Source organism: Homarus americanus, unplaced genomic scaffold, assembly GCF_018991925.1.
Source record: "Homarus americanus isolate GMGI-L3 unplaced genomic scaffold, GMGI_Hamer_2.0 scaffold2539, whole genome shotgun sequence".
Classification (NCBI taxonomy): Eukaryota; Metazoa; Arthropoda; class Malacostraca; order Decapoda; family Nephropidae; genus Homarus; species Homarus americanus.
The window spans coordinates 4,415,476-4,428,031 of record NW_024725489.1 but is presented as its reverse complement, the minus strand read 5'-3'; the positions used below and the strand labels follow the sequence as shown (position 1 = coordinate 4,428,031).

Genomic DNA, 12,556 nt, shown 5'->3' with positions numbered 1-12,556 from the left:
CTCACACTGGGTGTCGTCACAACACTTTCTGGTAGATTGTTCCAAGAGTTCACAACCCTCACTCCGAAAAAATTTGCCCTCACAGTTTTCTGGACTTGCGGCTTCTCCAATCTTGAGCTGTGACCCCTTGTGGGGCGAGGATCTGCCAGCTCCAAGTAAGGACATTTGACTGAGTAGTGCCCCCTGAGATGCTCATACACTTCAATTAGGTCACCCCTTACCCGTCTGTAGTATAAGCTAGGCAAGTTCAGGCGCTCCAATCTCTCAGGGTAGCTAAGGTGCCGAAGTGCAGGCACCAGTCTGGTGGCCCTCCTTTGAACATTTTCAACCAACTGACAGTCCCTAGCATATCTCGGGGACCAAACGGGGTGACAGTACTCCAGATGGGGAAGCACTTCACTCTTGAAGATCGTTACGATATCGTCTAGATATCTGAACGACCTTCTTATAAGACCCAATAATTTATTTGCCTGATTTACGTTCTTCTCGCAATGGCCAGGGAACTTCAGCTCATTGTCAACATACACACCTAGGTTCTTCTCACATTTAGTCTCGAATAGCGCAGTTTCTTCATCCCGTTGGGACATATGATACACCTCCTTACCGTTGGTATGCCCAAGGTGCATCCTCTTAATCTTCGTGACATTGAATCTCGGCAGCCATTTCTTTGACCATTCTTGGAGCCCACAGAGGTCCTTCTGCAGCTCTTCACAGTCCGCTTGGTTCTTGATTTCCCGAAATAACTTGGCGACATTGGCAAACATTCTTATGGAGGAATGTACAACGTCAGGCATGTCATTTATGAAACAAACAAACAACAGCGGGCCCATTACACTGCCCTATGATAACCCGCTTGTGACAGGTACGGATGATGATTTCGTGCCATTAATCACCACACACTGCTTGCGGTCATGTAGAAAGTCTTCTATCCACGCTATGACATTTCCCCAAATTCCGTACCCTTCCAGTTTGATTTTCATCCTTTCGTGGAGTACACTGTCGAAAGCCTTGGCAAAATCTAGGTAAATATTGTCGATATTACTACCCCGTTCCAGATTATGGGTCCAAATATCCAATACCTTGAGCAATTGTGTTAAGCAGGAGCGCCCCGGCATAAAACCATGTTGGCAATCCTTTACAAGGTTGTTTCGTAGTAGATGTTCCAACGCGGCATCTCTGATAATACTCTCAAGTACTTTACATATTATGCTGGTCAGGCTCACCGGTCTATAGTTGTTCGTGGAGTGACTATCGCCCTTCTTGAAGACAGGACTCACATAAGCCACTTTCCATTCACTGGGGACCTTTTGTTCATCCAGGCATTTACAAAACGGGATCTTCAGGGGCTCGGTAAGCTCGTTGCACAACTCTCTTAGCAATCTAGGATGCACCATGTCAGGGACCTTTAGTGATGACAGTTTATTTCTAATACCCTCTTCTGTGAACACAATGTGGGTCAGTGCTGTGTTGAACGTCTGTCCTCAAACACGGGAAGGTTAATCGCATCCTCTCTTGTGAACACCGAGGAAAAGAAGCTGTTCAATGCCTCAGCTTTATCCTGATCAGAATCTGCGTAACTACCATCTTCAAGTCTCAGGTCTGATACTCTTACTCTCGTTTTTAATTTCGACTTTGCATAGCGGTAAAATGCCTTTGGGTTTGACTTGACCTCGCTTGCAACCAGCCTCTGGAACTCCTTTTCATCCCTTCTACATTCTATCTTTGCTTGGTTTCTGGCTCTTGCATACATCTTCCTGTCCTGCTCATCGTTTGACCCAACCCACGTCTTGAATTTCTGGGTTTTCTTCTTAACTTTGTCGACCGCCGCATGGTTCATGTGAAGGGATCCCCTCGTATTCCTAGAGGCACTGGGTTTGGTCTTGGGTATATATTTATCGATCAAATGGGTCACTTTACTCGTTATATTCAGCGTAGTTTCTGCGTTTTTGTGCCTTAATGAGTCAGGCCAGTGGATAGGGTACCCCTCATCTCTTCCCTCATCCCGCTATAATTTCCCTTGTAATATTTGCACCTTGGCTTGGCCTTATCTTGAACTAGGTAACAGTTAAATCTGAATGGCAACACTATATGGTGACTGGTGCCAACTGGGGCAAGGTGTTCCAGTTTATCCACCATATCCTCCTCGTTTGTTATGATGAGGTCTAGTGGCTTGGGTGTTTGTTCCCCTCTGTAATGTGTCGGGTCTCTAACATGTTGGAACAGAAAATTATCTCTGAGTTTCTATAAAAAGAGTAGCAGGGTAATTCAAGTAATTTGGGGTGAACTACTCGTTTCTCCAGTTGATATCGCCATAGTTAAAGTCCCCCATGATAAGGAGGTGGCTAGGGTTGAGCATTGCCGCATTGTCTATTAAGGCCACAGTTTGGGGATCTGTAGATACACTCGACAATAAGTAAGTCCCCTCCATTGAGTTTAATTTTACACCACTTGGACTCTTCAAAAACATCCTCTCCCTGTACCCTCGCCTGGCTGGCTCTAAGATCTTTCCTAGCATAGATAACCACACCCCTCTTGCAAGTTTCTTGAGAAACGTTCATAAGGATCTTTAATACTAAAATCACAATTAATTCATTACAGTCATTGGATTCTCTGGTGGCTGTGTATCAAAGACAAATAACCTCTGGTTTGAATTGATAACTCGTAGCTTCACGACGGAAATGTCTCGGCAGCAACCGTATCTGAACTGGCAGCTTCACCAGTCGTCTTTATGTTGTGGAAGTTATACCGACGCTTAGATCGTTGAAACCAGCCACAGCTGGCCATAAAGGTCCTTTCCTTCGATCCTTCACCCTCTTCTTCCTTTATGTCGACAAACAAGGATCTTGCCTTATGCTGGATAACCATAAGGCTCACAGGGCCATTGCATTGATTATTCTGGTCCTCCATCCACATTACCAGATTCTTTTCCACCTTCTCTATCACAGTGTTTCTAGTACGAGTCATCTTAGTGGCACTCAGAGAAGTACTACTTCAGCACTAACCTTAATCTTGTCAGCGTTGGTCCAGATAATACTCACCGTTGTGGGGGTTAGACCAAGCACAGAGGCTATGTCCACAGCACGTTCCCCTTTTTCAAATCGGGTTAATACATCCATTTTTGTGGCAAGGGTAATGGTCTTACATTGCCTCTTCACTAGACTAGCATCAGTAGCACTAGATGGGCACTTGGAAGCCATTTTGAATGGTTAGAGCACAGTTTTAGAGCAAAGTACTTAAGTACACACGAATGCTGTGAAGTCATAACAGAGACTGGCTTGGCGTCGCTTGGGGATGCTGTGATGTTCCGCGAATGAGGGCAGTGCACCGAGCCGAGAGAGCTTAGCGCAGCCAGACAAGAGTGGGTGATGTGTCCGTGACGACACAAAACACGTACCTGTAGTATCGGATCACCGGGACGTTAAACGACATTTTGGTCTCTAAAGTTCAGTGACATAGTACCAAAACAACGTTAAGCGGGATGACGTTAAGCGAGGATTTACTGTACTATAAACAAAATGGTTGACTAATAACACATGTTCAGATATCATGAACATTGCAGAGGCCTTAACACTGTGATACAATGAGGCTCTTTTGTAGTACAGAATGATGAAAATGTATTTATTAGTAATATTGTAAATATAATAGACAAAATTCACAGCATTGGATAATGAGGATTCAGAAAATATGATAGAAATCAAGCATAAAAAGGTTGGACACACACATACACACACACACACACATATATATATACAGTATATATATATATATATATATATATATATATATATATATATATATATATATATATATATATATATATATATATATATATATATATATATATATATATATATATATATATATATATATATATATATATATTATGGAAATGACCCAATGGCTAGGGGATAAAAAAAAAATGTTCTAACTACTTGTATTTTTGTTCACAGGATGTAGCCAGTTCCTCAGTTATTACTCCAAGTGCATCCTACAAGAATTTGAATTGGCATCATCGCAACCCTGGTAATTTAACTTATAACTTATCAATATTTTACATTATTAAGTTCTAACAAATCAGCCATTATGTCTTAACGCAAATGCAACGTATATTGAGAAATTCTATTTTAGACAAAACGCATGCTTTGATGCATTTCAAACCGAATGGCAAAAAAGCATTCTAGATAACAGGCTTGCTTTCATGCATTTCAAACTGAATGACATTTACAATTGGATGGTAAATCATAAACATGTACGCATGTAGAAATAGTGGAAATATCAGGTTACCGGTAGTTGCTTTAGATGGGTCCTGGCACGTTGATTGAGTGGTTGTCATGTTAGGCTGACAATCCATTGTGCCGAATTTAAATTTATTTCTGGTACCTACCTGATTTACATAACAGCCAGCCCATCTAGAGGTGGCCAAGACTGGGAAGGAGACCTATGGCCTTTATAGGATCTCCCAGTGTTCTTGATAGTTTTTTGTCAGGACTATTTCGAAGTCCAGTGTGGTTCTTCCTTGAACTGATAGACTGTTCCTTAGGTTTACTGCCCTCTATTTCAAAAAGAACTTTATTTAAATTTTCCTTCTTGTGTCAGTGGTCTCTCTCTCTCTCTATCTATATCTATATCTATATCTATATCTATATCTATATATATATATATATATATATATATATATATATATATATATATATATATATATATATATATATATATATATATATATATATATATATATACTGTACTGTATATATATACTGTATATATATACTGTATATATATATATATATATATATATACGTATATACATATATCCTAATTTTTGCTTTTCTCCAACTAGCATCTGTGGAGATAAACAAGAAACATGTTATTTAGAGATCTGCTTATGCCTTCTTGCTTAAAGCATACAAAAAACTGCTTCATAGTTTTAGATAGGTGGGTAATTATTTAGTTCTTTTTCAGAGGACGAGGAATATCAGAATAAACCAATCTCTAGGTGGACTTACCAAGATGTTGTGGACTTTATGTTCACTGCTTGGGAAGAACTCAAGTGTGAAATTTTAGATATAAATTTTGCGGAATTAAGTGGTTCTACTGGTTTAAATCTTCTACAGTTAGATGAAGATGGCTTCAAACAATTTTCTAAAAACTATGGAGACCGAATATACAGATATTTCTTGGATTACAAGGCAAAAGAGGAGATGAATCAGTTGAAGGGTAAGTTAATAATTGCAACATTACTTGTGCATTTAGATTAGAGTATTTGATTTCCTTGATCACCACTACAAATACCTTTAAGCATTTAAAGAGACAGATTTCCTAAACAAAAACAAACTATCCCTCTACAACAGTATATTACAGTGATTGTATTACAGTACTGTATACTGTGAAAAATGATTATTGAAAAAGTTGACTTTCTTACAAACTTAAAGTGCTTCCATTTGATCTAGAATGGTACATAAGATTAAAATTTGCTGGCAACATTTCATATACAGTGGTCCCTTGGTTAACGAGCACAATCCGTTCCAGCAGGTTGCTCGTTAACCGAAAAACTCATTAACCGAAACCACTGTTTCAATGGGTTTTGGGTAATTGGTTCCAGCTCACCGAAAATTGTCTAAATTCAACAAAAAGGTAGAAAAGTACACTTACTTTGAGGTGTGTATGTAGAAGGCTCCTGGATGATGATGATGATGATGGGAATTAGAATGGGGGTGGAGGAGAAGGGAGAAGAGAAGGCATTGGGGTGGAAGAGAAGCCACCCCATGGCGCCATTTCACCCATAAAATTTTAGTTCTCTTGGTGTATTTCAAGATAATTTTCTTTAAATCAACACTGCACTGCATTATATATTGTCAATATGTAAAATATATTTCAAAATGACCAATAATTTGCTTGGAAACACAGAAAAAAAGCGTTTAGTTGAAGAGAGTCTCAAGCAAGATGTTACCTCCACTGAAAACAGAGAGAGACTAACGCCTGTCTGGTGTGTTAACAGGCTGGATGGCACGCCAGAAACTAGTTTCTTTACCTTCAATTATGTTCAATAATTGTTAAAATGACTAAAAAAGTTAATATTAAACTTTTAAAATTATTGAATAGTATAAACTTCTTGATATTTACTAAAATAGTAAGGAATTTAAGCCCTAAAACCGATTACTGTATTGGCGGACTAATACTACAGCTGGTGGACCGCCAAATGCAAGCAAAAACATGTTGAAGTCGGCTCGTAAAAAACTCGTTAATCGAGGGATTGCTCGTTAACCGAATTTAAGAATCTTATGGGAGGCAGCTCGTTAACCGAAATCTAGTTAACCGAGGCGCTCGTTAACCGAGGGACCACTGTATACGAGGCGTTGTCTAAAGCAGGAGAGTAAATGCCAATTTGACGTTTTGAGATTATTGGCAATTAAAAATTACATGTAATACATGACCTCTGGCATAGAAAGGGTGCAAGTGCTCTGCCTTGTGGAGATGGGCATTCTGCAGAATGTATTTGCCTGGTTTCCAAAAATCATTGAACACCATTTTGATGTCTGCTTTTCCGATTTTCTCAATTTATAGCCGGTCTGTGGGGGGGGGGGGTATTTTTCAAGCCTAGCTCTCACAGGCTCTGAGTAAGCTGTGGATGTAAATATTTCTACCAATTGACAGAGAATTGAAAGTAAAAAATTGGAAAACATGTATCTCAAATTTGCACATTTGGTGCTTATGGCCCTATAGTTAGTGTGTGTGTGTGTGTGTGTGTGTTCTCTCTCTCTTTTAAAGCAGAATTTAAAAAAAAATTTTGCTTGTACTCCATTGTTCTGTTAAACATCAGAAGTATATTTTAATGCTGAAGGAATTTTTTTTTCAAGATTGTCTAATAAATTAAGTTTTCTTCCATTCATGTTGATGGTACAATAATCAGTAAAAAAACAAAACATATAATATTGAAAAACCTCTTAGCCAGCAAGTTAGCTATACTGTAATGACCATGTGGCGTCAAAGAGTACACTCACCCATATACTGTACTGTAAATACTTCAGGCTAACCACAGATAAGCAGACAGATTTCATTAGTATAACAATACCCCTTGGCTTAGACTGATCAATGGGTAAAACTAAATTTGTCCAATTAGACAGAAGAATCAGTAGCAAACACATGAAAATTAATTAAATTAATTGTAGATGTGAAAGTGGTGTTATAATTTGATTGTTTTGTATACAGTAAGTCAGTTTACACAGCATTAAAAGATTAACAGCTAATGTAATCACCTGTAATGATAATGGTCTGTCAAAACAACCGAGATATTGGCATTGACAGTTCAGTTCATCCAGAGACATTAATTTATACCATAATTTCTGTCAAAATTGACTTCCAATTACCGGCCTCAGGAGTTACTGTCCTGCCAGAAGAGTGCACAGGATAAAACACGGTTGTACAGGTGAACATTCATAACACAGCCCCCCACCAAGATGTCGGGTCACTTTTTGATTAGTTGTTCCTTGGTGATCTTTTAATTTTGTTAGTATTTTTGAGCAAAGGGGAGAGCTAACTTAAATGCATTGTGATAAGGTATCCCTCCTCTGTATTTTATTACAAACATTTTTGTTTTTCAGTTTTCATATCCTGGCCAGAAATATAAAGCTAATGCTTGGACAAGCTCAAATGAGTTGATCAGGGATCAAAGAGGATAAAGTAGAGTAAAGAACTATCAGAAAGGGAGTCCCTAAGTTAGCATCCAAAAGTTTTTGGAATATTTAGAACACCTGGCCAAGACTAACGATTAACAAAGTCTTATACAGTGTTTTATTCATTGCACTGATGCGTACTGTACCTGTATATTTGCAAGGAATTTTTTTGTATCTGGTGTTACCCAAATAAAACATTAAAAGTGGCATCCCCATAGTGAAGGGTTAAAAAGTCAATTTTGTAGGATCTGACAAAAGTCTAAGTTCTCCCCACCTCCATTGTTCATCAGTAGTTGACTTGATCTTTTGCAAATATAGAATTAACTCAACCCCTTTTTGGTATCTGACCTGCCTTGTTTTTGGGATCACTGTTCTTATTGTGGGCTAATGGCATAGTAAAGTAAACCAAAAAGTGGACCTTCTTAAGCCATAATACTGTACAGTATTTACAGTACGGGCATCTCCCTGATTACAGAATTTCTGGTTACGTAATTTCGTCCATACGGAATTTACAAATTTAGATATTAATTTCGGGTTATGGAAAACAAATTCGACCTTACGGAATTTAAAAAAAAAATCTTAGTTAAAAATAATGCGATTTTTTATCAAAATCTTTACAAATGCTGTAGTGTACATGTATAGTAAAACAAATATTTGTGAATACATCTGTGGTGGCCACAAAACGGTTGGAAGGCTGCTCCCCTTCACAGTTGCCAGCAATCACTGCAAAATGGACCTGCTCTTAGAATTCTTTCCCCAGCCTGTGTTCAGTTATGTGTCTGTATGGGACTTTATTCGCCCTTATGGAATTTTGGTTTATTTATTATGATTTTCAAAAGAAAACATCGTAATACAGAAAAACCACCGAAATTATACAATTTATTTTGTGTGGAGTCTGCTCAGCTCTCCTGCCTCTTCAGCTGGTAGCAGCCACAACATCAATGGCACTACTCAGTTTGAATTCTTCCCCAGTTTGTGTTCTGTTAGGCATCTGTGTTACTGTGTACCCTTATTTAAGATGGGTGGAAAAAAAACATTAAGCTCAAGTGAAAGCAGTGGTAATAAAAGATTCCATGCTTTAAGGAGGTAACTCCCAGTAACTGGTCCCACAACCTCACCAACTCCTCCAGCACTTGACATCGTTTCTATTAAGTAAAGTTCAAGTGTTTTGTTCATCATGAATAACCTATTGTATGTGGTTAAAACCATCTAATTTCATACACATATGTGGTTGTGTCACATTTTGGGGCCTCGAAAAATTTCCTTGGGAACGCATCTCGTATGTGAAAAATGGTTTTGCATTACTGAAAGATTTTCAGGAACCCAGGGGATGCCTGTACTGTATCTTATGTTAAGATCCTGTATCAATTTTCCTCAATGGCAAATGTCAATAGCTCATTTTTTATAATGATATTTTTAATTATTGCAGTTACTGTGTCAGGCATAAAAATGTTATTTCTAAATAGCCAGTGTGTATTTTACTTCCAGGACAAAAAATAATAATGTCTTTTTCTTTTAACAGTTGAATCACAACAACAGTACTTTCCCAATAGTCATCTATTTTCATCGCCATTTGAATTAAATGGAGACACTTGCATTCGTCAATCACATTTGGCTCCAAGAGAATCGCCAGTTGTGTGTGAAACTTCTGCCCCATATGAATATCATTTTGAGACTGTAGACCACAGAGGACTGAGATACGAAGATGGCAGCAGAAATTTATCCTCTTCAATTAATTTACCTTCAGCAGCACGGAAGTCCTTTCCACCTCTAAGTGCTCTCTCACCCCCTAGCGTACATGGTGGAGTAGCAGAAACTATATCAGATCCCGGTTAGTCTTTTGTTACGTACTATTGTCATAACTAAAGGTCAAGGTAGCTAAACTCATATTTGATAATGCTTGTTTTGATGAATGCATATTTTGTGTTCCTCTCCCATTTATACTGTATGTGGTGTGGATATGTGAGTACAAGTACTGGAGCTTCAGAAAAAGAAGGGAAATAAAAGAGGAGCGGTGCAAGACAAGTGTGGAAAGACTTTACAGACAGTATACCTGGTTTCAAAATACTGTATGAAGTAATGCACACACACACACACACACACACACACACACACACACACACACACACACACACACACACACAGAGTAAGTACCACCTAATCCATGTGATTAATTTCCAGTAGACCTTTACTTATAGTAAATACTGCATCACAAATTTTAAGTTGGTTGTACAGATGAGTGTTGTTACCCTATAATTCTTTTAACCCTTAAATGGCAGATAAGGATTTCCCAATCCACCTCCATATGTTCAAAACTGGAGTGTAAGTTTTTACTTATTTACTTTTATCCTCTTCCTCACTAATCAGCTCGGTAGCCACTTGGGTGGTCAGTCACATCTCTGTTGCATACTGTTGGCAAGTACTGGGCATGCACTGGTTCATGAATGTATCTGAACCTGATGCAGTGTTGGTCAAGTCTGGTCTTGTAAGAACTCGCACTCGGTGCCATCACAATACTCTCTGACAGATTATTCCACGAGTTCGCAATTCTCACTGAAAAGGTTTGCTCTCACAGTTTTCTGGATCTCTGGGTTCTTCAACCTTGAGCTGTGACCCTTTGTGGGGCGAGCATCCACCAGCTCCAGGTATGAGCATTCGACTGAGTAGTGCCCTCTGAAATGTTTATAAACCTCAATTAGGTCACCCCTTGTCCATCTGTAGTATAAGCTAGGCAGTTGCAGGTATTCTAATCTTTCTGGATAACGAAGTGTTGCAGTGTTGGCTCTTTGGACATTTTTTTATACAGAAACCTGGAAAATAATCGTTAACAAATATACACTGGCAATAAGAGTAAAATGTATTATCATACTGTAGATCAGATCACCTGAGTTGCCATGTGGCTGACTGTACGCTTCATGAGAAAGTGACTACTTTCTTATTTTTACTTCTCCATTCAAGCCACACAGGAAGGAGACAAATGATTGTTAAGTTAGAGAGTTGTGTTGATGCCTTCCTGCCACTATTTTTTTATTTTTTATTTTATTTATTTTTTAATCACTTATCAGCCTATTAGTTGCTCAGGCAGTAATTCTATTCAGTATTAGTACAGGAGGAAACCAGTCCTGGAAATCTGTGATGTTTGGTAGGGTAACACTGGATAACACCCTTCTCACATGTGTCTGAGTCAAGCAGGATTCAAACCCTTGACATATTGGCGAGAGATATGCACGTGACCGATGTTATAGTATTTTATATTAACATTACGGGATTATTGGGGCTTAGCACAAATTAAAAATCATTACTATATTGTTCTATATTTTTGTTTGTACAGTACAGTAAAGTATTGACTTTATTATTAATAACTTGATTACAGTATACAATATATACAGTATGAGAGAAGATGTAAGTTTGATCATATTTACAATTTTGTATAATATTGTTTAAGAGAGAATAACATAAAGGTGCATTCAGGAGTTTATTAGTGTTGATTGTAAACAGTGCCCTTTACTACTAATCTTTCAATTTGTTTGCTAACGAGCTGGTCAGTGGCAAAGAGAAAAAAGTGAAAGTGAAAATGGGTCCCTTATGCTTAACTACCCATTAGAGGCATTGTTGATACAACACACTTAATACAGACCTGTACTAAGCCTCTAGTACATTAGAGTAAGAGTGGCCAGCACTACATTCTGTTGCTTTTACTTCCCTAACTGTAAAGTCATGTACAGTACTGTACTCGGTTACAGCTGAATGGACAGGGATGCCCTGGGATCAAACAAGCAACTATTAGGAGGCTAGTGCTATGTCCCTTCAGCTGCTGAACCCCTTTGTGCAAACACTTTGTGTACTGGTAGTGGATACTTAGAGCTTGAATACTGATTTTACATTGTTCCCACAAAATAATTTAAAGAGTATTCATAGGTATTTTCCACCATAACATACTTCAAGTGTGTGTTTACTTTTTACTTTTATCCTCTTCACCACTGATCGGCTCGTTAGCCGCTTGGGGCATTTCAGTTCTCAATCCTTTTGATATGATGTCCTCAAACCATACAGTACAGTATTGAAAAAAAAAAATGTGTGGTCCCATCTTCATGAAGTAATAAAAAATTAGCTAATGTACAGAATGCCTGTACAGTATTGTATACTGGGTACTGTATTATTATCATTTACTGCAGTTGAAATACTTGTACCCATATCGTTTGGAGCTTTTAGTATCACCTAATTTTTGCATACTGGCTGACAAGAAAGTTCAACAACTTCATCTTCTTGAAAAATTATCAGTTGACCAATTGTTCCTACAAGGCATATCAGTTAGACATTTCATTGTAAATATAAAAGCAGTCGAGAGTTTTGAGTTGTTGTTCCGTTGTAAGTTTAGAATTATTTTATACTTTAACAATAATCCAAAGCATTTGGCATGGTTTCTTTCTGTACTGTACCAAACTGGGGGTAAGGTAAGAGTTCAGTTCCTAGTATTGTACTGAATGTACAGACACTGTTTCATTTTTATAAAAAATATTAGCTTTCAATAGAAGGATTAATGTTTTTTCTTTACAGGTGTGATTTTTTTTTATTTACATGGTATTTATTTATTTATTTTTATTTTCTTTTTTTTTGGGGGGGGGGGGCTGACCATTAAAGGTAGGTGATAATGTGAATCATAATAAAAAAAGACAGTACTGTACTGTATCTTCGGTTATATTTCTCTTGATTTTTTTTAATGGCAAATTTGTGCAACGTATGGGAATTACTAAATATATTGTACAGTACCACATACTGTATTAACAAATCATAATTAGAAAATTCAGCATTTTAGGCAGATACTGTGTGTGTGTGCACGCCATACAACTTCTCGTCCCAAGTTAATACAGTGATATCTCCGT

The 12,556-nt window shown here is 37.9% G+C and overlaps 1 protein-coding gene across 6 annotated transcripts in view; it reads left to right on the top strand.

The window, feature by feature from the left end:
- The window catches only part of LOC121865027 (Friend leukemia integration 1 transcription factor-like), a 213,235-nt gene that overhangs the window by 182,920 nt on the left and 17,759 nt on the right, over positions 1-12,556 (top strand). For all 6 annotated transcript variants that reach the window (XM_042364344.1, XM_042364345.1, XM_042364340.1 and 3 more), the window contains 3 exons: positions 3,951-4,023; positions 4,963-5,217; positions 9,196-9,504. In XM_042364344.1, the coding sequence (XP_042220278.1) occupies positions 3,951-4,023; positions 4,963-5,217; positions 9,196-9,504 (637 nt within the window). The remainder of the gene's footprint in view (positions 1-3,950; positions 4,024-4,962; positions 5,218-9,195; positions 9,505-12,556) is intronic.